The sequence below is a fragment of the Pezoporus flaviventris genome, unplaced genomic scaffold, assembly GCF_033815535.1.
Source record: "Pezoporus flaviventris isolate CSIRO_AGI_PZ_B2104156 unplaced genomic scaffold, CSIRO_AGI_Pfla_v1 ptg000015l, whole genome shotgun sequence".
Lineage (NCBI taxonomy): Eukaryota > Metazoa > Chordata > Aves > Psittaciformes > Psittacidae > Pezoporus > Pezoporus flaviventris.
In genome coordinates, this window is record NW_026892563.1 from 2,004,560 (window position 1) to 2,031,259 (window position 26,700).

General features: G+C 40.6%; 2 protein-coding genes across 9 annotated transcripts in view; one reads left to right on the top strand and one right to left on the bottom strand.

The window, feature by feature from the left end:
* The window catches only part of PPEF1 (protein phosphatase with EF-hand domain 1), a 51,460-nt gene extending 24,970 nt beyond the window's left edge, over nucleotides 1-26,490 (top strand). For 4 of the 5 annotated variants that reach the window (XM_061453204.1, XM_061453203.1, XM_061453207.1 and 1 more), the window contains exons 3-19: nucleotides 1,128-1,255; nucleotides 2,083-2,134; nucleotides 3,826-3,863; nucleotides 4,743-4,779; nucleotides 7,711-7,883; nucleotides 9,600-9,714; nucleotides 11,790-11,836; nucleotides 15,333-15,499; nucleotides 17,019-17,055; nucleotides 17,515-17,664; nucleotides 19,756-19,956; nucleotides 21,325-21,510; nucleotides 22,123-22,265; nucleotides 22,854-22,960; nucleotides 23,999-24,162; nucleotides 25,645-25,729; nucleotides 26,203-26,490. In XM_061453204.1, the coding sequence (XP_061309188.1) occupies nucleotides 1,128-1,255; nucleotides 2,083-2,134; nucleotides 3,826-3,863; nucleotides 4,743-4,779; nucleotides 7,711-7,883; nucleotides 9,600-9,714; nucleotides 11,790-11,836; nucleotides 15,333-15,499; nucleotides 17,019-17,055; nucleotides 17,515-17,664; nucleotides 19,756-19,956; nucleotides 21,325-21,510; nucleotides 22,123-22,265; nucleotides 22,854-22,960; nucleotides 23,999-24,162; nucleotides 25,645-25,729; nucleotides 26,203-26,396 (2,024 nt within the window). In that variant the 3' untranslated portion in view covers nucleotides 26,397-26,490. The remainder of the gene's footprint in view (nucleotides 1-1,127; nucleotides 1,256-2,082; nucleotides 2,135-3,825; nucleotides 3,864-4,742; nucleotides 4,780-7,710; nucleotides 7,884-9,599; nucleotides 9,715-11,789; nucleotides 11,837-15,332; nucleotides 15,500-17,018; nucleotides 17,056-17,514; nucleotides 17,665-19,755; nucleotides 19,957-21,324; nucleotides 21,511-22,122; nucleotides 22,266-22,853; nucleotides 22,961-23,998; nucleotides 24,163-25,644; nucleotides 25,730-26,202) is intronic. The other variant, XM_061453208.1, reaches the window with a different exon arrangement.
* The window catches only part of PHKA2 (phosphorylase kinase regulatory subunit alpha 2), a 60,365-nt gene continuing 46,478 nt past the window's right edge, over nucleotides 12,814-26,700 (bottom strand). The window contains exons 32-33 of one of the 4 annotated variants that reach the window (XR_009743372.1): nucleotides 22,304-22,363; nucleotides 17,129-17,474 (exon numbers count right to left, since the gene is read on the bottom strand). The gene's annotated coding sequence lies outside the window, so the exon portion shown is untranslated. Of the gene's footprint in view, nucleotides 12,943-17,128; nucleotides 17,475-21,444; nucleotides 21,578-22,303; nucleotides 22,364-26,700 lie in introns of those variants that run through there. The other 3 variants (XR_009743371.1, XR_009743373.1, XR_009743374.1) reach the window with 3 other exon arrangements.

The following is a 26,700-nucleotide window of genomic DNA, read 5'->3' on the forward strand; positions in this document are numbered from 1 at the left end:
CAGAGCTTTTCTTTGCAATTTTGCAGGGAGAAAAAGTATTGGTATGAGTTCTTGTTTTGCTTTTCAGTATCAACTGTGCAACTTCAAGTGAGTAAATGTGACATCTCTTGAAAGCAGCCTCTTACCTTGCCCTCCTTTTTGTTGCCAGGCAAGGATATGGTGGTGATGTTGTGGTTGCCCTGGGACAGGTTTAGGGAGCCAATAGCCCTATGCTCTGTCTTCCTCTTGCTGTTACTCAGTGATGCATGTAATACCTCTTGACTGCCCCTGTTAGTGGTCCGTAGGGCTAAGCACGTTAATGCAGAGTCTCCCTCTGACCATAATTTAAGCAAATGTCTAGATTTGAATTTGGCATTATTTCAGCTGCTCCATCTTCAAGGCAGTAGCTGCATTTTATTTCAATATTGTATAACAAATGGTGTCCTCCTTTGGATGATAAATCCATACTTCCATATGCCCAAAGTAACTGAAAGGTGCATTTATTACTTTCTAGCTGATCACAGTTTACAAGTGACTGAGGAATGCTTTTCTCAAAGTTTGTTGATCTTTCTTGATGAGCACCCTTAAAGTACTAAAGAGTCACAACTCTGTGAAAAGCAGAAGCTGCTGCTGAGCTCATCTGCTTCTCCTCTCCCAAGATCATGGTTATTTCAGACTGAGCACAGCCCCTCCAGACTTCTGCTTTCACTCTTCCCTCTAGTTCTGCAGAATCTGCAGTGATCCCTGGTAATGCTGATGGCACACCTGCCCATCTTTCCTCTTGTCTTCCTGCTGGTAGTGCCCTGGCTCCTTAGAGCTGCTGCCCTTTGGATACCAGGAATAGCAGGGGGGATTGTGGGCATGGTGGTGAGGGATCAAGTGAGCATTAGCTCCTGGAGCTCCTGTCCCCCTGCATGGCTTTTGCTGCTGTCCACTGTTCATGCAGCATTAACTGCTTTACATAGATGTGAGGAGTTCTCCCCATGGGACAGTGCCCATCCCAGGACCTTTGTGCCGTCAGATGTTGTTCTGCTTGATAAACTTCTATCTGAGCAGCTAAGGGAATGTGATATGTTTGTGGTATGACTGGGGCCTGTAAACAGATTACACTGCATCCATGTGTACTCCATTGCTTTCTGTTTTGACAGTCATTAGATCTGCTGTCCTTATCCAGAATTGGTACCGCTTCAGAATGGCCCAGCTAGAGATGAGGCGGCGCTATTCTCTGAATATCTTTCAGTCAATTGAATATGCTGATGAGCAAGATCAACTACAGGTTTGTAATCTTCAATTCTTCCTGTACCAGCACTTAAATTATCCTAGAGGACTAAGTTGAAAAAAAAAAACCCACAAATGTGTGTGCTGTTATTTCTCCCTACAAATCTGTGTCCTGTGTATAAAAACTGCTTCCCTGCCTCACACACAAACTAATTAGGTTGTGTGTATACATACATGTATATACATGTGTGTGTGTAAGTGTGTGTGTGTGTATATGTATATACATAACTACATAAGCACCAGGACACCATTCTGCCCATGCAACTATATCTAGGTTAGAGATTCCTGTATAACAGCTCTGTTAGCCAGGAATTGCAGGTCAATCCCTATGGGTGATCTTAACTGCATCTGTGAGGCAAGATGTACAACAGGGATATCAGTCTCAGCATGTCAGACCAGGCTTCCTTTGGGATAAAAATGGGGAATCAGGAACTTCTAGGTCTTTGTGTTCATTGTAGCATCAGTGTCTAAAATCAGTTTGGTGTTTGTAGCATTATCTTTATATAGATTCCAAAGGAAGCCTATGCAAATCGTCTGGGTGATGGGCGAGATTAATTATATCCAAAAATGTCAGCAGCATTGATACAGCCCTGGAACTTTTTATGTATTCATGTAGTGTCAATCTGCTAATTGCTAGCAAAGAAGGAAAGCAGAAAGCAGTTTTTGTAATAGGACACAGGTTGTGCTATTATTGCAGGCTGATGCTATAGGATCATACAGAGGTGTCTTAGATCCCCCTAAGTGAGAAATTGCTAGTAACTGTGTAAGGAAAGAGAACATTACTGCTCTTTGATCAGTGTTTGTTCTTTTCTTTTCTGTGCTCAGCTATCCAACTTTTTTACATACATGCTGGATCACTGTACTCCAACTAATGCAGGTAAGGACAAAAATTAAAGTAATATGGAGATTCTGACTGAAAACCCAATGTGAAGAATGTTTATTTTCAATGTGATGCTTACAGCCTACTTCACAAGCTGGGCTGAGGTTTGATTTTCCAAATAATAAGAATTATACAAGTAATTATGAAGAATAATAAATAATAAGAATTTGATTCTGTAAATGTTGACTCTGCTAAATATCTATTCAGTGAGTCGAGATGTAAGACAGAACAGATACTTCTTTGTCTTTATGAGAATACTCAGAAGTGCTCAGAGGGCTTTCTTGTATGTTACTGCCCTTAAGCTGTCCTAATGGTAATCTTACTGACTCCAATTTTTTAGGCATGTTTTCTTAAACTACGAGATGTAATTATCCAGAAAAACTGCGTCTAGTTGATTTAGGGCAACCAAAGAAGTTGCCTTCAAAGAGGTTGTTCTTCTTGTTCTGTCTTTTCCTTTTTTTTTTTTTTTTTTTGAACCCTGAAGCAGTTCTGAATCACTTGTTAATTTAATTTGCTTTAGATTTCGCTGCAAAACATATGTCAGTATGTGAATGATCAAAAATGAAAGACATTTACACTGCTGGAGATAAATCTTTAGAAACCTTCTCAATTAAATTTCAGTTATTCAGAGAATAACCCTTAATTCTTGAAGTATTGTGGGATCCTTGGACAAAACTTACTTTTGAGGTCAAGCTCAGAGGAAGGACAGACTGAAAGTGATTCCTAAGTCCAGAAGACAAGCATGACTTCCCTGAATAAACTGAGAATATGTCTAATCCCAGTGTTTTTTTCCCCTTCCTATTGAATTACAAGAGAATGTCCTTTCTTTTTCATCTGGTCCAGCCACAGGTTATTCCAATTAAAATTTGCATAGGAAGCTTTGATAGCAAGATAAAACCACTATCAAATTCATAAGTGGTTCAGTGTTCTAATGGCAACCATTATAAATGGCATTTTTTTTCTCCTAAATACTTTAGAGTGCCTAATGCTCTCTGTGCTCTGCAGAAAAAAAAATTGTGGTTGAGCCTTGCTCCAAAGCCAAGGCAGATGATACAACATTCCAGACTATTGTATCCAGTCAGACACAGCCTTCTTCATCTACTTCTTCTACATGCAACAGCATGCGCTGGAGTTCAGCTGTTCCACCTGAGTGGGAAAGAAAATAGTAGTGCTAGGTTTGAGATTTGGAAAAATAGTGTTAATTTCTATTTTCATTATAATATTTAAAGAGAATTTTACAACTGCTCATTTTAGATATAATTTATCCACCTTTATTAACTGTGTCTATGGGTAGAAGGAACAAAGGTGAGGTGCTTTGGGTGACTTGCTGGGGCTCAGGACATGACTGGTACAGAGGACACTGCTACATGCGTAGACTGTTCATGGGCAAGTGGAGATCCAGGCCCTACCTGTGCGCAAGAAAGGACAGAGGGTTCTGTGGGTTGCCGCTTGTCACTGCTGAGCAAGTGACCCGTTTCTTGGTCTTCAAGATATTGGGAGTTGCAAGCATGGTTTAAAGGATGAAACACATGATAAAGTGTGTGGTTTCTGGTAAGCTCCCCTTTGTCTTGTTTGCTTAAAACTTTCATCTGTCAGGACTAAAGTTGGTAAGACTTAATAACTGCTCCAAGGGCTTTATTTTTGTCTTGGTTTTTTCATTTCCCCCTTTCTAACTCCCCGGGTTACAGATAACAGAACCCAAAATGGAGTGGAAAGATTCCAAAAGGTACATGTTTAATAGAGAGACTGCTGAGTCTTTCTATTTATGTGCTATTTTTTTGAGAAATTGCACATACAATTTGTGTTGTGTGGTTTGTGCTTATGTTAGTCCAATTACGGGCTGTGTGCACTCTTTACTTCAAGATCAATTGCTTGACCCTCTTAAGAGACCTTTGCAGCATTCATGATAGCCTATCTCTTTAAGCAAAATCAGTGCTGCATAGAGTAATGAACTGCTTTCAATTTCGCTGAATCATGGTCTTAAGATAGGAGCCACAATGAGTGTAAACATAACAAGCAGAGAGGCTTCAAATTGGCCTTGCTGTTCTCAAGCATTTTCTAAACCCCACTATTCTCTGGCTTTTATTTCTTTCCTTTTTTTTTTTTTTTTTTTTTTTTTGCAGTGTGTGCTCACTTAAATTTGAACGATACCACATGGTTCAAAAGCCCTTGCCAAAAAGAGAGTATGTAATATTCTTACAAGAGAATAGGTTGCCTGTTCATCTCAGTATGTGATGAGAAAGCTACCTGAAGATTTTGTGATCTATTTTTCTGTACATTATAAACTGCTGTCTCCACTATTCATGTTGTGACTTTCCACTTTTTAATCTGCTCTTTCAGAATATGTTTTTCAAAGAAAGAAAGCAGCCACTGCCTCATTAACACAGTAGTGCTTTTGATGTGACTGTTTGTCTGTTGTACCCTAAAGTTTTCATCATCCTCTCATCATGCTTAAAATGCCAGTGCAGTTTAAGTTGTGACGGGGACATTCTATACTTGTGTGTCTTGTTCTGCTTCTGATTAAAGGCTGTTTTCCAAAGATTTGTGAGAAGTAAGAATTAAAACTTTTCCACCTTACACTTTTCTCCCTCCCCAACTTGGAAAATTCTCTGGACAGAGAAAGCTGGACACTGCTTTTCCAGGTAAAGGGGACTCATTTACTCACTCTTCATATGGCGCACTGAGGGTGAGAAGGCTGCAAATACGTCCTGGGCAAGGTAGTGTGACTGGGGGTCTAAGGCATCCCTGTGCCTCTCAAGGTAACTGAGGCAGGAGCCACACACCTCCTGGAGCCTCCTTCAAAAGGGAACAACAAAAAAAGGTGCTGTTTTCTGCAGTTTCACTCCCCTTGATGCCTCCCTTACAGCCTTATTAACACCCTTCAAAGGCTTTTTGCATAGAGTGATTCTTACAGTGGGGACTAAGTCACAGCTGCTTTCAGCTTACAGCACAAGGAATGGAGTGAAGAAATGAATGTTTGGAGCATTATAGAAATCTTCATTCTCTTAGTGGGCTTGAAGTCCATCTGGATTTGACCTGATGGGTGTATCTGGCAGATATAAGATTCCTCAGGAATCAGGTACTCTTAGGTACCCCAGTGGTTAGTTTGAAGGCACATGGATGGTGGGAGAACAGAGAGCTTATTTCAGAGCTGCAGAAATAGCTGATTGCCTGTTAACCCTAATAGTGAGTACATCCTTAGCAGTGGCATCTTGGACTTGCCTTGAACAACTCCCATGGTGAGGTTGTCTTGTCAGGAGAATGAGATTCCTGGGTTTTCTGTGGCCAGACTAACTCCATGTAGCTCTGGGTTTTCATGTTTAATATGGAATATGGCTGTTGTCCTGTAGAGTAGTTGTATGGGGTCTAACAGCAAGGCTCAAATCACTGAGATTGGGCTGGATCTCTGTTGTCTTTGGAGTACAAAGCAGGTCACTCCCTGTAGTCAGCGGAGAGATGTAGATGCTGGCAGAGGGTATTTTATTTTGTCTTAAGACCTCTGCCTGAACTAGGCACGCCAAGAGTTTTTGTCCCCGTCTTTCAATATGGACTGAAAAAGCCTTGACAGCCCCAACTAGAGGATGACTAAAATGAAAGAGGTGCTGAATCCTTCAGAATTACTCCTGCATGCAACTTGTGGGGCACTCATTGGCCAGAGTGCCAATTCCCAGGCTGCGTTTAATACATCTATTACTGACTTCCTATTCAGGAAGAAGCCTTAAAATCTCGGTGGAAGACTGTCTGAGAAGAGATGTAAGTGCACTCTAAGGCTAATGACCATGACTGGCTTTTGACAATTTATCCAAAAGTAGGAAATGGGGTGTACTTTTGCAGAGATATGCCCTACAGGGAAGGAGACTGAGTTTCCTAGCCTGGGTATGTGCCAAAAAAGGAAGAGAGGCTGTGAGGAAAGCAGGTTCATGTTCAGAGGTAAAAGGATGGGTAGCCTGCTATATGTGGGAAGGGAGGGCTGGAATAGGAGCAGGTGTGGGCAGGTGTCTGACTGCCTTGAAAGAATCTTATCAGATGATGAGAGCCTCCTGCCAGAACAGGTAAGCAATTAGGAATTTGAATGGTCTGAGAAACTGGCTTTGTGGTCTGCAGCCACCCACTTCCAGAGAAGTAAGGCACAGAGGGAGATGCTGTCCAGAGATCTGCTGCTAAAAGGCTGGGACAAGACTTGGTGCAGGTGTGCTTGGCTGATCAGTATGTGATCAGGGAACCAGCAGTTTCAGTCCATGAGTGATGTTCTGGCATCTGGCCAGACAAAGCTGTAACTGTAGCGGAAGGTTGCAAATCAGACTGTACTTTGTGGAAACTATGAACCCTGAGCACCTTGCTGTTCCCTGATGCCTTAATTCATTTATGTAGCTGTACACTGAATGTGCTAATCAGCTCACAGCAGAAGAGCTGATAAATAAAGCTTTTTTTTCTTTCTTTTTTAATCCAGAACTGGTAAAAAGTTCTTTGTTATCTATTTCTAATATGGATTTTATCCAGTTACAAGACTAGTTGGCCTCCCATATTTTATGAGGCCACATGCTCTTTTAGCTGCTGTGACTTTTGAGTCACAGTTACAGGTATTCCTTCAGCAGTAAATAATACATTTTTATTCCACTTGCATCTAATTAAGGTTACAGAAAACTTACCTGTAGCCCAGCAAAAAGCATTTACAACAATCATCTCACAAGAGCAGCTCTGCAAGAGCAGCTGCCAGAACACTGTCCTCTAGGGACTGGTTCTCTCTTTTAGAATAATGTATAATAAAGACAATCTGCAAGAAGAAAATACTGAAATCTACTGTTCACTCAGTTACATTTCAAGGATATGTCAAGAAAATATTGAAGTAACGTGCCTGCTTTCTCCATGTATCAGGAAAATGAGAAGCTATGCTCTACTTTTACTGTATGGTCTTGTTTACTTTATTTCATCCAGAGGTTTTATGGCAGCTAACCAAAGCTGGCATTGTGTCCTAGTTGTATGAGAAAGGAGTGCTTTGCAATCTGCTGTGAATAAATAGGATTCTGTTGATGAAATTTTAAATAATCACTGACCTGCTGGTATTTAGCCTTAAAGTTTTACATAGAAAATAAAAGCGAATCTTTAAAACCTGTATTAGAAGTGTAATATTGAACATTAAATAGATGATGGTCACTGAATGATCAGCCATGACTTTGTAATCTCCTTGCTTTGTGGGGGAAGGGGAAGAAAGTCTGTAGCATGTTAGGTTTTTCATGACTGCTACTGCTGAACCCAGGACATTATCTATGACAGCAGGTTGGTCCACAGCATCAGTACAAAATGTTTTGCATCTTGGCCACAGCTACTGGCTATTGGGACAGAGAGTTTGCCTGTTTTTTCATTTGATTGGGTTTTGCTTTTTTTGTTTGTTTGCTTGTTTTTAGTATTGTGAAACAATCTGGGGACACCTGGAGCTCTTGACTATATAAGGCCACTTGTAATACTGCAGCAAGTAGAGCATCATTTAGTTTCATCATTTCTAGTCATGCTCTTACAGCCCTATGTGGATCAGCGGAGTTTCTACATTGTTGTTTTTCTTCCCTCTTTTCCAGTTTCTGAAATTTTTGCCAGCCCTAATGTTTCTCATGTGGTAGAAGAAGGCTTAAGTTTAACAGAATTTGAAACGAAGATTGATGTTCCAGACTCTTATTATGGACCCCGACTCTCTTTCCCTCTTACTATTAATGATGCCAATGCTCTTCTTCATGCTTTCAAGAGTGAACAAGTAAGATACAAGTAGTTTGATTTTAATTTTTTTTTTTTAAACTTGTTTTATGTCTCTGTCAAGTTGTAGTTCCACGATCAGTTGAACACAATATAAGGCTAAATGGGTGACCAGGAGTTATTTCACCCTTCCTTACCATCCCATTACCCTCTCCTGCTAGCCCCAAGTGATCATAGAGGTGCATGGTGACCTGTCTTTGGAAACTGATCTAGCTTGAAGCTACCACGACAAAATCAAAACCAGTCAGTTCTCAGACAGACTGTTTCTCAGATTTGACTCACTATTTGGCTGCATGACCACCAGAGCCAGCACTGGGGAGGGAGCAGGGACTAGTTGGGACCTGCTCTTCAGGCACTGAGATTACAGTGATCATGTAATGGGAGCCCTTAGCAGCTGCAAGGCAGGGGTTATCACTGAAGGTGCAAGACTGGGGAAGGTGTCCTAAGCTAACTTAGAAGCTAGTTACCATCTTTTTCTGGGTTAAAAGTGGTTTTTGAATGGTCACCTTGTTCCAGTGTGCAAGACTCTACCATAATAAAAGAGTGAATATAAAGCATCACTAATGCAGTGGAACAGGGTGATAGCACAAATCTCAGGAGCTTACTGTCTGTGGCTGCCAAGGCATGGAGAAGGCTGTTGATTCTCTATGTTCTTGAACAGGCTCCTTCACTGCCCTCTATAAGATGAGAGTGAGGCAGGGAAACATTGCATGGCACAGCTTTGTTTGAACTTGTGGTCATTTGTGCTTAACCAGTATACTGTATGTAAAGGATAAGGGTCTGTCTTGCTTTTTAATTTACCAAATAATGGTGGTTGGTTGTTTTTTTGTTTTGGGTTTTGGTTTTTTTCTGTAATTTTCTGTGAAGGCTGATCTTAAAAGTAGTAAAATATAAAATCCATGTTAAATAAGCCCACCCAGGCTTCACCTTACTGTCAGCTCTCTCTTCACTTACTGTGGCTGGCATTTTATTAAGGAAATGACTATATGTAATTGGCCTTCTTTTTTGCTTTAAACCACAAATCTTGAAAAGTCAGTCCATAGCTCATCTGTCTCCTCTACCAAATTTCCTCAGAGTTGTTTGAGTTAAATGCCTTAAAAATCACAAACTGACAAAATTTTCATAAAGATAACTCTTGCTGGAGTTCCCCTCTCATATTTGCAATTTGCTGAAATATCATTTATGGTCTTTGTTGGTTTTTTTTGTTTGTGTTTTGGGGTTGTTTTTTCTTTGTTGTTGTTGTTGGTTTGTGTTTTTTGTGTTGTTTGGTTTGGCTTTTGGCTTATGTTTTTTGTTTTTTTTTATTTTTGTTTGGTTTGGTTTGTTGAGTTTTTTTTAATTCACACCTAGATATTTTTTTTTTCTTCCCTCAAGTTGCTTTAAACAGATGACCTTATGTAATGATTCAGAGTGCTGTAAAACTCACTCTTTTATCCTTTCTGTAGGTGGGAGTAGTAGAAACAGTACACTAGAAATAAAAGGGGAAAATATGTAAAGCAAGTTCATTAAGGGCTCTACATCCATTCACTGGGAAGCAAGTGCAAGGCTATGAACACCTCTAATCCCAATGCTAAACCATACAGCCTGCAATCAGATCCAGTGGTCTGTAGTATAAGTAATCTTGGCAATACATGTTGGAGATTAATAAAGCAAACAGACGTTTTGCTACGTCTAATAAGTCTTCCTTTTCTCCCTGCATTTTTTTTTTTCCTCACAGCTGCTTCATGCCCGTTATGTACTGCAGCTGCTATATGAAACTAGGAGGGTTCTCAAGGAGATGCCAAATATCACCCGTATTTCAACTTCCTACTCCAAGGAGATAACTGTCTGTGGTAAAGTGCCAGAGAAGATAACTGCTTTGGGCTATGAGTTGATATTCTAAGTGGTTAGAAAATGATACAGACATTTCCAAGTGTTGCCATTACAAGGAAGTTCTTGATGCTTTTGTTTCGGTTTTGGTTTGTTTTTTGTTTTTTTTTTTTCCCCTACAAATGCATAAGTTGGAACAACAACAAAAAAAGGTTCCTGAGTCACACTGAGTACATTTTAAGAAAGTCCCTCAGCAGCTCTTTCCTTTTCTCATTAAACATTCCTGAATGAGTCAGTATTAATTCAGCTAACACTGCACTGTAGCTTTAATATTCCTGCACAAATCTCTAAAATGTCACAGAGTATTCTGATCACTGGTTGCAAGTCTCACTGCTTTCTCCTCTTGCTGAGAAAAAGATTTTGCCATCAACAATTTACTCAGTAATGATTTTAATGAGGACTTAATAGGGGTGGCAAGCAAGGCCTTTCACTGGCAGCATGACTATCTAGTATAAATTGAAATTATAATAAACCCTCATTTCTAAAGGGACCCGAGAGGATGGATGAGTGTTTATACAAGCAACAAATTAGTCTCACAGAGTGATGTGATGTGTCACAAGGTAGAGAACTAAGAGCTCATTGCCCATTTATTTTGTAACACTTCTGTAAATCATGAATAAAGGGATGCTGTATCCTGATTCACAGAACGTAGTATCTGCAAACCAGAACAGTAATGGTGACGTTAACTCTTGATGGTTAGCAGTGTGCTGTGTGAAATGGTAAATTGATATAAGGAGGGGTACTGTGACGCATGCAAAACACATGATGCATTTGAAGAAGTGGTTATGCACCTACTATGATTGCCAGGAAAGGGTTTCTTTAAATGAGGTTTTGTATAAACAGTGATTTGTTAACCAAGCCAACAAAACCTCTCTCCAAACTAAAGCAACACAGACTCATACTTGTTTGTTACATGTTCTTAATAAGCATATTCTTAGTACGCAGAATGTATATTAGTATTGCATTTTAGTATTACATTTGCATTATGTAAGGAGCATCTAAAGGGGTCCCTTTCCTGCACTGAAACTAATAGCTTTTGTAACCAGAAAGTTCCTCTGCAAAAAGATGAAGGATCATTTTTCGGACATAATTGATCCAAAATGTTGATTTCCTTAACATAAGGAAACCCCCCTTCCCTTTTTTTTTAATTTCAAACTAATAATGCAGATTAAAAACACATGTGAAAAGTTTGCATCCATATAAGGATTACTTAGAATGCCTTCAGCAGGGTCATAAGTAATAAAAAGTTGCACAGAGAATATATAGACAGGGTAAAAACATCACTTTTCCTACTATTTGCTAGTGGAAGGATATTATTACAAGATCAGTTTGAAACTGTGCTGTGGCTTTTTGGTGGTGAGTCACAGACATGAGGTTGGTTCTGTGAGCATGAAATTTAGTCATATGTGGGGGGAGCTCTGCTGCAGTGATTCTTTGTGTTGGGGTGAAATCTGTTCAAAAATAAACCTGTCAGAAGGAGCCAAATCTCTCATTCCTGTCTCAGTACTGAGGCATACATCGTACATAGTCTCCATCAGATCCTGCCTGTAGTAATCAAAACCTGGCTGTGAATCGGACAGATGTTCAGTTGTGCTGTAGAAAGTGGGCTACTTAATAAATTTAAACCTGTTAGTATGTAGAAGTCAATCATATGTCTAAATGTCTTTTAGTGACATTTTCTGGTTTTCATATTTGTAATATGTTTGTTCATCTTAACCCCATTTCCCTTGTTGAACCTCTGTCTGTGTGACTGGTCCAATCTTCAGATCTAGCTGGGAAGACAAAAACTTTATGCAAGACAATTGTAGACTTTTAAAGTATTTAATTGCCAGATTTTACAAGCAGCTTCAGCTTGTACCTTAAATGAACCTGATCCTAATAAAAAGCAAACTACTTAGGGAGAACATGGGGGAAAACACATTCAGACTAATTCCAGTTTTATAATTCCATTTTTTCTTTTTTTCTCCTCTGTGAGAAAATGTATTAAAAAAACGCCAACAAACCCAACAACAAAAACCCATCTTTTTGTTTCCTGTAGGAGATTTGCATGGAAACTTGGATGATCTTTTGCTGATATTCTATAAGGTAAGTAGGTAGCCTGTGATGTAGCATTTTTATTTCATGACTTGTTGTTAATAACATGTATTTATGTCTGATTTATCACTGTTAGAAATGTACATGCCCTGTGCATGTACCACACACACAGTCGTGGAACAATTTGAATGGTGCCTTTGTCATAGCTTTTCCTCTCCATATCCTCCTGCTCACTGTGAAAAGGGGATCCAGGAGGTCTTTCTCTTCCTAAATGGTGAACTGGAGCAGAACCAGAACTCAAGAGGGTTCCTTACAATGTCTCCAAAGTCCTGCTGCTGTTTTGTATTCCGTATTGCCTAAAGTCTTCTAAAATCAGGAGCTAACTTAGTTTCTTATGTAACAGTACACCACGGATAATTTTGGCCTTCCAGAAAAAAATGCAGAAGCTTTCACTTAGGCCTTCCATTGATATCTGCAAAGTGGTTTTTATTATTATTTGTTTACAGGAAACAAAAAGAATTCTCTGTTTAAAAGCTTTTTAAGTGCTGGAAGCAATCACATAGTCTGCACAAAATGGAAATGCCAAGGGCACCCTTCACATGTCTCTGAACAACTGATCACTTTTTAATGTTAAAAAAGCTTATCTCTGTTTAACTGATGTGAAAAAAATTAAGCTCCAGGCTATTATTTCCACAATTGTATGTTTACTGAAGATGCAGGAAATTTCCTGTATTTAGTTTCACATTTATCTTTAATGTGAATCGCCACCTTTCATTCAGCAGATACTTTGATTTGAGCTTTCCGGGGGGGGAAAGGGTTTGTGTCTGACACATTCATCTGCACTGAATGGAGACTGAAGTGACCTAAACCAGATGTTTAAGTTATGTAACTGCCTCCCCCCTCCCCCCGACCCCCCTCAACTTTGTTATATTTTATCTGACACTTGTTGAATAGCAACTTTGTTCTTTTGCCCAGGTGCATACCTGAAGCCTGTTGAAGTATAATCAGACTCTGTAAAAGAGTTCTGCTTTTCTCATCGGTTACATTTAGCTGGTCCTTGGCTTGCAGTCTCTTTACCGTCTAATTAAAATATTTGACAATCTTCCTTTTTGAAATTGGAATAAGAGTAGGATACAGCTTGGTTTCATGCACAGGATCTGGAATGGGGAAAGTAACTATGTTAAACATAAATGCGCAGATATATATACAGCTGCAATCAGCCTGAGTTTTACTCTTTTGGAGGAAACAGATGATGATGCTTTTTCCCCTTTCTAGCGAATGTTACAAAGAGAAAAACTCTAAGAAAGGACTAAATCCTGACTTCAGTAAATTTGGAACCAAATCTCCCACTGACTTCAGGGACTAGATTTATCCCCTAGTTGTTCTTTGTTAAGCTTCTAGGGGAGTCCTTCCATCAAACCTAATAAAATGGACAAATATTTTGTCATTTCAAAGTGGTTGAGAAAACAGAGAGCACATGATAGAGCTGCTTAGTTATTTAGAAGCAAATTAAACAACACAGTATTTCATTTCCCCTCTGAGTAGTTCACTCAGCTGAGCAGTGAACCCAGTCAGCTTCTGGGATCCATTTTTTTATGCTTTCCTAACACTATTTCAGTTGGAAGGGATATCCTCCTCTGAGTTGGTATGAACCACCCATAACCTAAAACAAGTGGGTACAATCCAAAACAGTGCCATGAGTGAGGAGTGTAGTGAGCTCAGGTCTGCACAGAGCTGTGCAGAGCTAAAATGGCTGCTGTAGCATTTGGGCCACCTGCCTGCATGTCAGGACCTTGAGCGTGGGCTCCATCCAGGGAGCTTTTATCACAGCACTTTTACAAGCTGCCAACAGCAAATTCACAGAAGCTAGCAATCTACAGCTTATCAATACAGTGCTGCTTGTCATGCTTAAACCTGGTTTGAGTGAGGGTAGGATAACTACTTTTTTTCTCAACAGCCAGTTTGAGGCTCGTTCAGTCCTTGCATTAATCTCCATTAAATTACAGCATTTCCTGAAATTCCTTGAAACATTTGAATTTTAAATTATGTGTTGCTCTATAATGGATGCCATGGATAGAAATAGCCTGAAAAAAATGCAAACGATGAACAGAAGTTAATTAATCACTAACCCAGCAGATACAGTAATGATGCCCAGCAGCAACTTGCTAGTCATTACAGGGCCTTGTTCGCCTCTGACATGTCAGAGGCTGCAAAGGCCTTTAATAGTTTTGCTCTTATTGTTGGTCAAAACCACAGAAAAGGAAATAAAACTTTGCATGAGTGTTAGCATCAGAACAAAACTAAAATTTCACATTGAAGTTGGAAGTCCAAAACAAACTTATTTAAAACTAAGAGTGGTAGGTAAGCTTTTCCAGAGAAACAATGATGGAGTCTAGAGAGTGCTTCAGTAGATTTGTTTTTCCATGAGGACTCCAGTTAGGGTGGCTGTCTGTATACTGACAATCTGCTCATGATTAATATGCCTGTCGGTGTAAAGGCACAGCTTTTATTAACTCGTCTTTCCAGGAGCTGCTTCTGAGCCTCTTCTTTTTGTTCCACACCTGAAATACATCCTTTCTTTTGTAAAACCGCTACGAGCCACTGCATTAGCAAAGTCTTGTGAATTGCCACTCTTGTGAGCAGAGAGAAACCACAGGTGTCCTCTAAGTTAACTTGGATAATTCTGGGGAGAAGCTATAGTAAAAACCAAGCAAGCAGTATTTACAACATTTGGGGTTGTACCACTGTGGCCATCGAGAGACCAGGATTCACTACTGCATTCTGACATTAACAGCACAGGATGCTTGACTGGGACAAAAAAGACTTTTCTTAATGAATTTAAATTAAACATTTAATTGAGTCCCTGGCCAAATAATACATCCTGCAAGAGACCTGCTAAGGCAGTACACTCAAGAATACCATAGGAACATAGGAAATGTTGGACATTGGCACAGTAGATACATTCAGAAGTGGGATGTTTTGCAATGCTGCCAAACCTGTTAAGAGTGGCTGCCACAGTTGTAACATGATTTTATAGAGGTTCTATTGATGATTCTTGTGCATTCAAATTGTGAAAAAAAAAGTTTCCTTTTTCTAGCAATCAAAATTGAAATCATATTTTGATTTTGATTGGAAATGATGAAGCTGTAGGTAGTTGCTGCTATACTTTCTGTAAGCTAATGGCACTCACTAACATGTTGATAACTAATCATATTAAACATACCATCAATTCACAATACTAGTTTTTGATATGTCACCATTCATGATAAAGCATCTTCAGAAAAAAATAAGGTAAGAAATACTTGCATTTAGCCTCTTTCCTCTAGGGCATGGCAAAGTGTAATGTGAATAAAATTCAAGTAGTGCTTTCAGGATTAAAGCAATGGGAATCAAATTCTTAAAGTTCTGTAGTAAGATTTGATGTCCTCTGGACTGTTGCCTTTCCTGTGAGTTTTGGAAGCATAACATGATCTCATTGAAACAGTTTCCTTTATTACAGTAGGGTAGCAACATCTCTAAATGTTCTTGGTTTTGTTTCCTTCTGCAGAATGGTCTGCCTTCAGAACAAAATCCTTACATCTTTAACGGTGATTTTGTTGACAGAGGGAAAAATTCTATGGAAATTCTTATAATCCTGTTTGCATTTCTTCTTATCTACCCCAATAATTTACATTTGAATAGAGGAAACCATGAAGACTACATCATGAACCTGAGGTAGGTTTTAGGGGGCAGTGAGGGGGGAGTATCTGGCCTTTCACTAGAAACGTTGGAGCTTTTGAATGCTACTTTAGCCACTGTGTCACATTAAAACAGAAATAATGTTTTATTAGGTATTCAGGTGTAGCTTTGCATCTTCAGGATGTGTGAGGTGCGTAAAGAGCATCCTCATTATACACAGGCACTTGAACAGGAGTCATGTCTCTGACCTAATCACAATCCATTGAAGTCAATGGGTTTAGTGCAGCTTCCAGAGTATCAAATTTAGGGTGAATGGAAAGATGATATTTTACTTAAAGCATTGGCTTTTCTATACCATAGCAAAAGATATAGTAATATGCAATACAATGGAACCTGTAAACCAGGAGCTGATATTTCACTTAACTTTAGACTTAGATGTCACTTCCCAAACACAAGGGGTAGGTAAATATCTGCACTTCTACATAGTGGAGGTCCATTAGCTGAGAGGTGCCAGTCTGTCCCATTGCAGGAACAGCTGAGCCCCTGCTTTCTAATATAGACATTGGTATTTGGCTCTACCACAGGAGTGAGCATGGCCAGTGTCTCTGGCTGTAGTGAAAGTGTGACTTGTGGACAAAATTATCTGAATGGGATTAGAACTCCTTAGTGCTATTCTCTGTGTTTTTAAGCTGTCCCAGTAAGCCTCTGGGGGACTGGCTGGTGGGTAAACTGTTGTATCCCTTCTATCATTTGATCTGTGCAGAATATATTGCTGTTTTAACAATAAAATTGCAGAGGCCCATGTTCAAATCCTATTAATGATCCATGTAAGAGAACCAGGTTCACATGGTACCTACTTTTCCAGCACCTAATTAAAAAAAAAAAACCAAAAACAAAAACAAACCCACAACATAAACCAAGATCAGTTACTTTGTCTACAAGGTAGGATAATTCCCCACTCAAAATAACAGAAAATATTAACTAAGTCTGTGATGGTATGGAGTGTGAAGATGTATTACTGTGTATGGGTCTTTGCTGGGCATTTTGCTGTGCTGCACATCAGTAAATTTGAAAGCTGAGCGTTAGAGTGTTGCAAAAATTCCCTTTGCACCAAGGATATTTTGGTGTTAAAAGAATGAGGTATCAAAATCCATGTCCCTTGTGAGGAAAAAGGCATGACAGATTACATCATCTAATAAGGTTGAGTGATTTAGGACAAAAACACCATGGAGTTTTTGTAGGAATTTTTACCTGTTAACAGGTTCCTTGGAATTTCTCTCCAGTATCCAAAAAGTAAAACTGCTAAGCTATTGCATTTAGCTGGGAAAAAAAGCCACTTAATCATTGCTGGTCTGGATTTTGCTCTTGATCACTTGTATATACAAGAAATCAGTTTAATTGAATTCTTGAGAAAGAGCAGAAGAAAGCACATTTTAACTGAGTTAGAATGGCAGGACAAAAAGAAGGCAAGAAAACTCCTGGCAAACACTGTAGCACAGAAAATAATGCAGAAGGACATACTGAAAAGCAGCTCATTATGCTGTCCTATTTTCAGATACGGCTTCACAAAGGAAGTTTCGAGGAAGTACAAGGTAAGAGTCCTCCTCCTTCCCCTATATTTTCTTTACAGGCTTGCACTTGTAAAATAAAAACTGCGTAAACAAGGAAACTTCCAACCAGTTTACTTAAGTGTAGCACTGAATGACTTTAGAAATGGAGTTGGAATTATTTTGGACTATCAGTGGAATAACTGACAAAACAATTTAAAGTGTTAGCCTTCCATGCTCAAAGATCTATGGGATGAAATAAATATCATTAAGGCCACTCAAGAACACAAAAAGAGGTGAAAGTGGAAGAAAACCAAAATGCTACAGAAACAGTTAAGCAGCTCTAAAGTAAATGTTGGAACATGTTTGTTTAACGTTGCATTTCAGAGACTCTCCTGGACGGAACGTTTATATAGACTGTGGCAGACACTTCAGCAAAATCTTGGGCTTAGAAGTAACAGAATCTGCAAGAAATAGGGTCTAATATAAACCTGTGTTTTACAGGACCATGGGGATCAGATTTTGTGTCTTCTGCAAGATGTCTTTAGCTGGCTTCCCCTTGCCACTATAATTAATAACAAAGTTCTTATCCTGCATGGAGGGATTTCAGACACCACAGATTTGGATTTCCTGAATGCACTTCAGAGAAATAAGGTAAAAGATGGTATTCACATGAGGGTAATCTTGTTTTCTTTAAAAAAATAGGAGTACAAATGCTAAGATCAAGTTGTTTGCACTAGGAAAGGAAATGGCTGCTGTGTAAGGTACATAAGGGGGGAAAAAAAAGTCTTATTTTCCTTCTAAATCACTGTTTAGGAAAGAAAGTTTTAGTAGCCCTTGGGAGCCAATTGTTTGGCTGCTGTAAAATAATGTGTCTTTTGACTTTAAAATGTCTAAAACCACTTAAGGTACCTCCTTCCTGCAGTGATGACACATCAGCCAGGAAGTATGAAAAGTACTTAATTCTCAGGCATTTTTAGACACTTCATAAATCAATCTAGCTACATCTTGCTAGCACTGCCTTTGTCCCGCGGCTGTGCTTCTGCCATCTGCTGTGTGTGTGTTTCTCCAGCTGTGAGGCTCTCCTGTGGCAGCAGCTGAGCTTTGCACATGTGGGAAAGCCTTTCCAGGAGGATCAAACATCGAGATGTGGGCTTGAAAAAAACAGACACTACTGCTTTTCAGGGATTTGGAAGAGACAAATGTTGTGTTTTTTTTTTATTTTTATATGGTGAGCAAACAAAGCTCCTTCAAATCAGTGAAAAATGGTGTGGGTCTCAATTTGGACAACTAAATCAAGATGTCTGCTTGTGATGGGGATGCTGAGGCTCCTAATAATCAGTGGACATCCAGGTCTTGTCCTTGCTCAGGCATAGGTCTCCAGCGCTGTTCATGGAAGCACCCTGTAGCCTAGGGATGTCCCTTCCAGCCTTTGCCTGCCTCTGGACAAAACCTTCACAGGTCTCCTCCACCAGTCTCTTGGGTGACATCTGCCTACCTCATGTTAATTCTACATGGTAGAACAACCCAGGTGGCATGAGATACACACATTTAAGTGGTCTTGTGTACTTTGCCATCCATGTCTGTGGAATCAAGAGCTATTTCTCTTATCCTTGTTTTCTAATGCAGAAATAAATGCTTTACAGGACAGTTGGATGTATCTCCGTTTCTTAAAGATGCAAAAAGGCCAATTAATACTTCTGGTCATGGGAGTCTAGACTCTGCTGGCTGTGCTGTTTTACAGTAAAATTGGGTACCTAACTACAGATGGAGGTGTCTTAATTGTGAGCTGGGTTCTGCCCACACTTCCACCAAGGCTGGGCTTAGCATGTTACTGACAGAGTATCTGTGAAAGGCAAAATTAACAAAGTTGCTGTCACAGGAGAGTGTTGCTAATGAGACAAGTGTGGGCCACAACTTGGGGCAATATCACTTTGCCAACTGATGTATTTTAATTAGTACAGCTGGAAACTGACAGGTCTCAAATACTGGTCAGTGCACTGGGGAATAACCCGGTGTTTTGCATTTTGTTTTGCATCAGTCCTTTTCTTTATTAAAGAGTAGAATTTGGGGGAGCACAGGTGTGTGTTTTGTTGTTGGGTTTCTTTTCTTTTGGAAATGAGCTAGTATGAGAAAATCTCAAATGAGAAAAAAAGACAGTCAGGGGAGAGGAGTCTGTATTAACATGCATTCATGGAGCCATATCACACAGCTCCAAAAAAATCAAATGCCCATGCATATTGGAGGAGGTTGATTTAACAGTGAAAGGGCCTGATGAAATACTTCATAAATTTCACTGTTATCCTCCTGATATTCCAGTTAGCTGAATTAATAGCAGCTTGGTATTGTAGCAGAGCAGCAATGAATGCAGTTTCTTCATCAGTACAGTATAGATGTATATTTTCAGTTTCCAGTGACGCTGGGCACTTAAGTTTCCTTCTGGAGCCCACACTGTACTTGCTGTATAGTGAGCCTTTATGATTGACTGTGGCTTGGAATGAGTCTGTGGGTATGAATAAGATTATAAGAACAGCTCTGAAGAGGTTGGTCACTGATAGATAGAAAGCAAAATTTCTGCAAGTGACAAACACCTGTAGCTTTCACCAAACCTGTGAGTTCATGACATTATGAGAGTTCAATACTGAGTACAGAAAACGGGAACTGATGTGCATTTCAGCTAACATGCTTGTATCATCTTTATGTTCTGATAACTCAGTCCAGTTTTTATTATTCTTTTTTAAATAGGTGAAATCTTTGTTGCAGCCTCCGAAGTCAGTAAGACTCAGACAAGACCAAGTGAAGGAGAGCATTCCTACAACCAGACCCAGTGAAAAGATTGCCAGCCAGAATCTTGCACGGAAAACCCAACACATCTCTTCATCAGGCTCCACTAGGCCTTCAGGCTCAAATTTGTCTTCAGACCCTTCTGAGAAGGAATGGAAACAAGTATGTGAAACCAAAGACAGACTGATTCCAAACCCCTCCTGCACAAAGCCAGCAGGTGTTCTATTCAGGCAGTATGTAAGAAACCCATCACTGTTGGGAGTATACTAGCCAGCTATTTGGATGCTTTTTGTAAACCTGATAAGAAAGGCTTGTGCCTCTATACAAGTACAGTTTACCCAGTGTTTTCTTCAGCCATGACGAGGAGGAAACTGCTCAGTCTGAACTGTTTGCATGCCCTCATGTGGTTGGATCTGTTGGCACATACATAGTTGTCAGCTTAAATAGGTCAGACTTTACAACTGTTTGCAATAGCAAGCACCTTTCTTTGGCTGTGGTTTTGGCAGCTAAATGCTGGTTGTGTCCAAAAAAACCCCAACTCCTACAGGCTGATTGCTCAAGAGTGAATAGTTTTTGTCCTCTGGCCTTTCATTTCCTCTTAAATATTAGAGGCAATATGGAGATCTTGTCATACTGTAATTTAATAAATTGTGACAATTTGAAAAGCATAATTTGCACAGCAATTCAGAAGCTCAAATTGAGTTTTATGTTTCTTTTTCTGAGCTTCTCATCAGACAACTGCTTTAAGAGGCAGATAGTTTTCTTTAGCTTCTTGAGAAGCCTATCTGTCTCTGAAAATGTGATTTCCCAGGATACCTATCTGACCTACAAACTAACATAATGGGCACAGGTAATGCCCCCAGATCTGACACTCCCCCAGCTAACCAAGCATTCACCTAGCCATGCACACACAGGTGGAATGTGTTAGTGTAAACCTTATCCAGTGAGGTTTAAACAAACACATTTTGTCTTCTAGAGCAAATGCCACAGACCAGAATTATTTGGTTAGGTAACTTTAAACTATGATAATTCATCCTCATGAATCCTGACATAATAATGTAAAATCCTATTTAGAAATGGAAGCTAACTGAAGACAATAAAGCCAAAGGCAACTCTTGTCATGTTTAGAGCAGGCACTCTCAAGCTTAGTTTAGGTAAAACCACTGACCCCTATGTTTATCAGGTCTGTGAAATAGAAAAGACCCCTCAGGTACATGAGAAGAAGGCAGCTTTTGCTCTCTTTGAAGTACCCTAGGTACTATTCCTGATGTACCAATCTGGGTCTGGAAAATTCAGCTGTAAAGGAGACAGATACATTTCTGAAATGTTATTTCATCTGAAAAAAGTTCATCCAAAATCCAGGTAAAGTTTAAGAAAAGCAGAACTTTCAGCTCAAAAGAATGCCCTACTAAAAGGAAAAAAAGGCCTACTTATTCAACTCAGGTGCGTTTTCTCCCAGTACTTGCAACAGCCACAGCCTGTCATTCCTCTCCTATTAAGTCTTCACTTACTTGCGTATGCCATTTATAGATCCTTGACATTCTCTGGAGTGACCCAAGAAGCCAAAGGGGCTGTACACCAAACAAGAGTCGAGGAGGAGGTTGTTACTTTGGTCCTGATGTCACTGCCAAGCTGTTTAAAAAGTATAATCTGAAGATGCTCATCAGGTCTCATGAATTTAAGCCAGAAGGTTATGATATCAGTCACAATGGGAAGGTAAGATGCTTCCAAATAAAGTAGAATTCTTCTGTGAATTTCACAGGCACATCCACAGTATATTTGTCTGCAAAATGAGTAACTTCTTTAAAATGGGACTGGGGAAATTGTGCACTAGTTAGAACAAATTAGAGTTCTGACACACACAGTTCTTTACAGCTTCAGGAAGTTGGGACTGGCTTTTTACTTGTGTGAAAACAAATGAACATCGACAAAATCCCTGAGGAGAGTTATGTGTAAATACAGTGCAAGAGATGTTTTAAGGCTCTAGAAGCCTTTTAACTTCCTACTTTCTCTTCTGAGCCTGTTTTCTGACATGGCAGCCAGCAAGAATTCTGAAAACCTGGTCTCTCTTAGAATGAGGTTTCTGTTAAATAGCATGTTATACCACACTGCCCCTGAACTGAAGTCTTCCAGTGACAGGCCTATAATACAGGCCTGGATCTCTGACTCAAAAAGTGCAAGCTATTTGGTGAACAACATAGTTGTTGACCTCTGATTTTCTATGTAGATGCTTAATTTTGGGACCTGGATGTTTTTCTAAGATCAGTTTCAGAAATCAGTCTCAAGAGTTGTTCTGGCCAATCCAGTTTCCTTGTTTCCTATGATCAGGTTATCACTATATTTTCTGCCTCTAACTATTACGAAGAGGGGAGCAACCGGGGAGCGTACATCAAACTGAATCCTGAACTGATTCCTCGGTTTGTACAGTATCAAGTCAGCGAGCACACACAGAGGCAGAATCTTCACAATAGGTAAAGTTGTGTGTTGTGTGCAGTGAGTGTGTACTCACTTAGCATGTGAGTACTTGCCACAAATCTATAGCTTGAGTAATTGAATAGGCATCATTTTCCTCGGGTTTCCTTGTAAATTTTACAATTTAAAAATTAATATAGATAGTAGACAAAACATATTCTAAGTGCTCTAATGGGCTTCCTGAGAAGCTCCCAAAGGTAATTAGTCGCAGAAAGTGGTTAGAACAGACAACTGTTAGGGACCATAAAGGGCTGGCGCCTGTCTGTCAGCTCTGCTTTAAGACTGCAGCGTTAATCTGAACAAAGCCTGTTACGAACAGAGCCCAAAAAATTGATCGTGACAGCTCTGCCATGCCTAGCACTGTGGTCAGATTTACCATGCAAAGCATCTTAGAATTACCTGCATAAATGTGATTATCTAAAAAAAGCAGATTATTCCCCCCTCCCCCCCCCCCCGTGTTGTCTTGTAGGATGACCCTAAACATAGTACATGTTAAAGGGTGTAAGAATTCGATTACAAATGCTGCAAAGCATAAAATGCTAGATTTAAATTTTTCAATGACATGCTCTGCACTTTTTCCCTCCTAGGGTGGGTACAATTGAATCATCTGCCTTAAAGTCCTTACGAGAGCAGATTTATGCTTACAAGCCTGAACTTACTAGTGCTTTTGCACAGTATGACCTCAATGGCACAGGTAACACTACCTCTCTGTCCACTTGCCACTATGGGGAACACAATTTCCATCAGCATAGCAGGGGCAGAGGGGACAAACCCCATGGAGAGGGGTCCTGCTTGCCAGTGTAAAGCTGGAGGTTAGCAAGGGGTGGTTGATCTTATGTTCTTCATGACCACAGGGGACAGGTGTTACCAGGTGCTTAGCCCCAGAAAACAACTTGAGGGGCTGAAGCTTTAAGTAGGAAGAAGAAAATGACTGAGCCACATAGGCAAATTATGAAATAGTGTTTGTTGTTGGGCAGTTTGGGCAGGCAAATCCAGATCCAGAAGCTGAAAGGTAATGAACCACCTTCACTCAGGAGCATCCTCAGAAGCTAGAAGATAGGGAACCGGGGTCTCAGGTGAGAGGTAACCAGTCTCCTTCTGAGTCTGGGAGGTATCGGAGGAAAGCTTGCTAACTGGCAGTGCCCCTAGGAGACATATCTGAAAAAAAGTCAGTGGCAAACCAATACATGAACCTTTTATGTAGGAGCAAGGAGTAGATGATTTCTAGCACAGATACAACTTTTTGCTTGTGATGGCTTCTCAGTTGACTGAGTTGTTATCTGTGCCCCTAAAAGGACAATCAGTTACAGGAAGGTACTGCTTCTTTGGCCACTGAACAATTGTTCAATGTTATTTCTGTCTTGTTGGGTTTTCAGCCACGTCTCTCTAGTTGCAGCTCAGCTCAGACCTGAAGTACACTTCGTGACATTATCTGGTTTTCTCAGAAGGTATTAAGACATGCTGGACATCATAATAGCATCAAAATGTTACTCTTCCAACCTTCCAACTTCCAAAAGTTACTCTTCCAAACATCATTAAGGTTGAAAGAGATGTGAGGATATGCCTAGTCCAACCCTGCTGCCGACTGTTATGAGAGGTTTTATCCCAGTGTTACTGAGAAATCGTTTGTGTTTTGCAACTGTTTTTAGAAAGGGCAGAAGGCATGCTGGTGACTTGATGAGCGCTGTGTCATGTACTGCCTGTAACCATGAACTGACCCCCCTTCTGGCAGGCAGGATTTCTGTCCATGACTGGGCTGCTGCAATGGAGTCTGTCCTACAGCTGGGACTGCCTTGGAGGATGCTGCGCTCTCAGTTAGTACAGCTGACCCCACATGGAGAAGTTGATTTCATGTCCTGTTTTTATGATCTGAAAATAAGTCAACCTGTAAAGGAGGTAAGGATGAAAATGCCTCTTAGTAAGGCTTGGAGGAACAGCTTTTGGTGCAGCTTGAGGCACAAGACAGTTGTTTGACCGATTGGGTAGACAGATACAGCTGAAAAGGACGCCAAGTTTCCTTTTATAGTTCCTGGAGGGAAATGAGCACTGCAAGGGTGCAGACCATCATCATTCCCTGCTAAGGTAGATGCTTAAAATAGGTTGGATGAATCACATGCTAGAACTGCTCCTTACTTTCTGTTGATTCTCAAGGGCATTTAGATAACGTAACTGAGATGTGACAAATCCTTCGACTTCCATCTCTCCCTCTTTGAGATGAGCTTTTCAAATGTGCTCCATAGCCAATTCAGGCACCTGTCACATTTGGGAGGGAGTCACATTTGTAGATGGCCTTTTAGAGTTTTAATGGCAGGTGAGGTCTCTTTTACAGAGTCCAGCTGTTACCAAGTGGCTGCACAGTGCTGATAGCCAGTGCCATCATTTTTCTAAGCAGCAGGATCCATTCACATATGTACAACAAAACCTTTGTACAAGCTCATGGCATGAAGCATTTTCCCTATATGATCCACATTTCCACAAATATGGGCCGGCAGTGTGCGCTCGCAGCCCAGAAAGCCAACCGTATCCTGGGCTGCATCAAAAGGAGCGTGACCAGCAGGTCAAAGGAGGTGATCCTGCCCCTCTGTTCTCATGAGACCTCAGCTGGAGTATTGTGTGCAGTTCTGGTGTCCTCAACATAAAAAGGACATGGAACTGTTGGAACAAGTCCAGAGAAGGGCCACGAGGATGATCAGGGGACTGGAGCACCTGCCATATGAAGACAGGCTGAGAAAGTTGGGCCTGTTCAGCCTGGAGAAGAGAAGGCTGCGTGGAGACCCCATAGCAGCCTTCCAGTATCTGAAGGGGGCCTATAGGGATGCTGGAGAGGGACTCTTCATTAGGGACTGTAGTGACAGGACAAGGGGTAACGGGTTAAAACTTAAACAGGGGAAGTTTAGGTTGGATATAAGAAGGAAATTCTTTCCTGTTAGGGTGGTGAGGCACTGGAATGGGTTGCCCAGGGAGGTTGTGAATGCTCCATCCCTGGCAGTGTTCAAGGCCAGGTTGGACGAGGCCCTGGGTGATATGATTTAGCGTAATGTGTCCCTGCCCACGGCAGGGGGGTTGGAACTAGATGATCTTAAGGTCCTTTCCAACCCTAACTATTCTATGATTCTATAAATAATTATGGAAGGTAGGAGGTGTGAAGGGCTCCTTCCCCCCCTGCCCTGCCGTCTGAAAGTGCCAGATTTTAGCTCATTTTTCCTTGGGGCAAGGCACAAAGTATCATTCCGGGGAATTCAAGCATAAGGATTGTGGTTTATTTTGAACATTTGATAAGTTAAACTGGGAAGACAGAATTGGCTAATACATATTCTGTTGGTTAGACTAACTTGAACCAAAGTCTCAATTGTTTCCTGTATGTGATTTCAAACCCAGGTTCAGCCAGCTTTGGTGGAGACACTGTGCAGATACAGAAAGGATCTGGAGCTCATCTTTAATATAATTGACAAAGATCACTCAGGTAGGTCTAGGCAGCCTCACTGCACCAGTTCTAGAAACCCTGTACCAGTTACTTTTCCCCACTGTGTCTCCTCCTCAAGACTTCCAAATATAGAGGAACCAGAGCTGATGTCATTTTTCTAGTTCAGTGAAGACTAATTTAAGCAGTCAGGCTGTAACCATATAAGGGACAGGGCACAGAGCCCAGCTTGGGTAAAAAATTCTCACAGAGCCCATCTCCAGTACTGGCTTGGCTCTTTCCGGAGGCTTTTTCTCCTTTCCACTCTCAGTATCTCACATTCTCAAATCCACTGCTGAAAGCATTAGATAATTACCTGAAGTAAAAATGTACTTCAGTTATGAAATCAAAACATATACCCAATCCATGGTAGGCAAGTAACTTCTTTGCAGCAAAGGTGTGTGCATGCATCCTTTTGTGAATGCAGGGAGGAGAAACAGCACTGGAGAAAGCAACCTTCTGCCTGTCTCCTTTAGGTCTGATTTCCCTTGAGGAGTTTCGCCACACATGGAAACTCTTCACTTCTCACCTGGGCATTGACGTAACTGATGAATCCCTTGGCAAGTTAGTCCTCAGCATAGACTACAACAAAGATGGCTACATTGACTTCAGTGAGTTTTTAGAGGCCTTTCACGTGGTTCATAGACTAGAGAGAAAGGCAAACTCATGAAAAAGCAGATCTTGTGGGCTACCATAGCAGCTCACACTCCCACTGAAATCATAAGCAGTCTGGGAGACTGGCAATAAATTGGCTCAGTATGGTATTCCTGGCCGTCACTGTGTAAGCATTTCTTTTGTCCTTTTTGGGTGATGTACAGCTGATAGTAATGAGACCGAGATGAAAAGCCACTGCTTATGGTATTACTGTGTCACAGCCACATGAGTATCTTTACAACTTATCCTCCCCCTTGGTGGCATCTCCCCCATCAGTCTAAGCCATGAACACTGCCATGGGTCCACCTTCAGTCCCATGA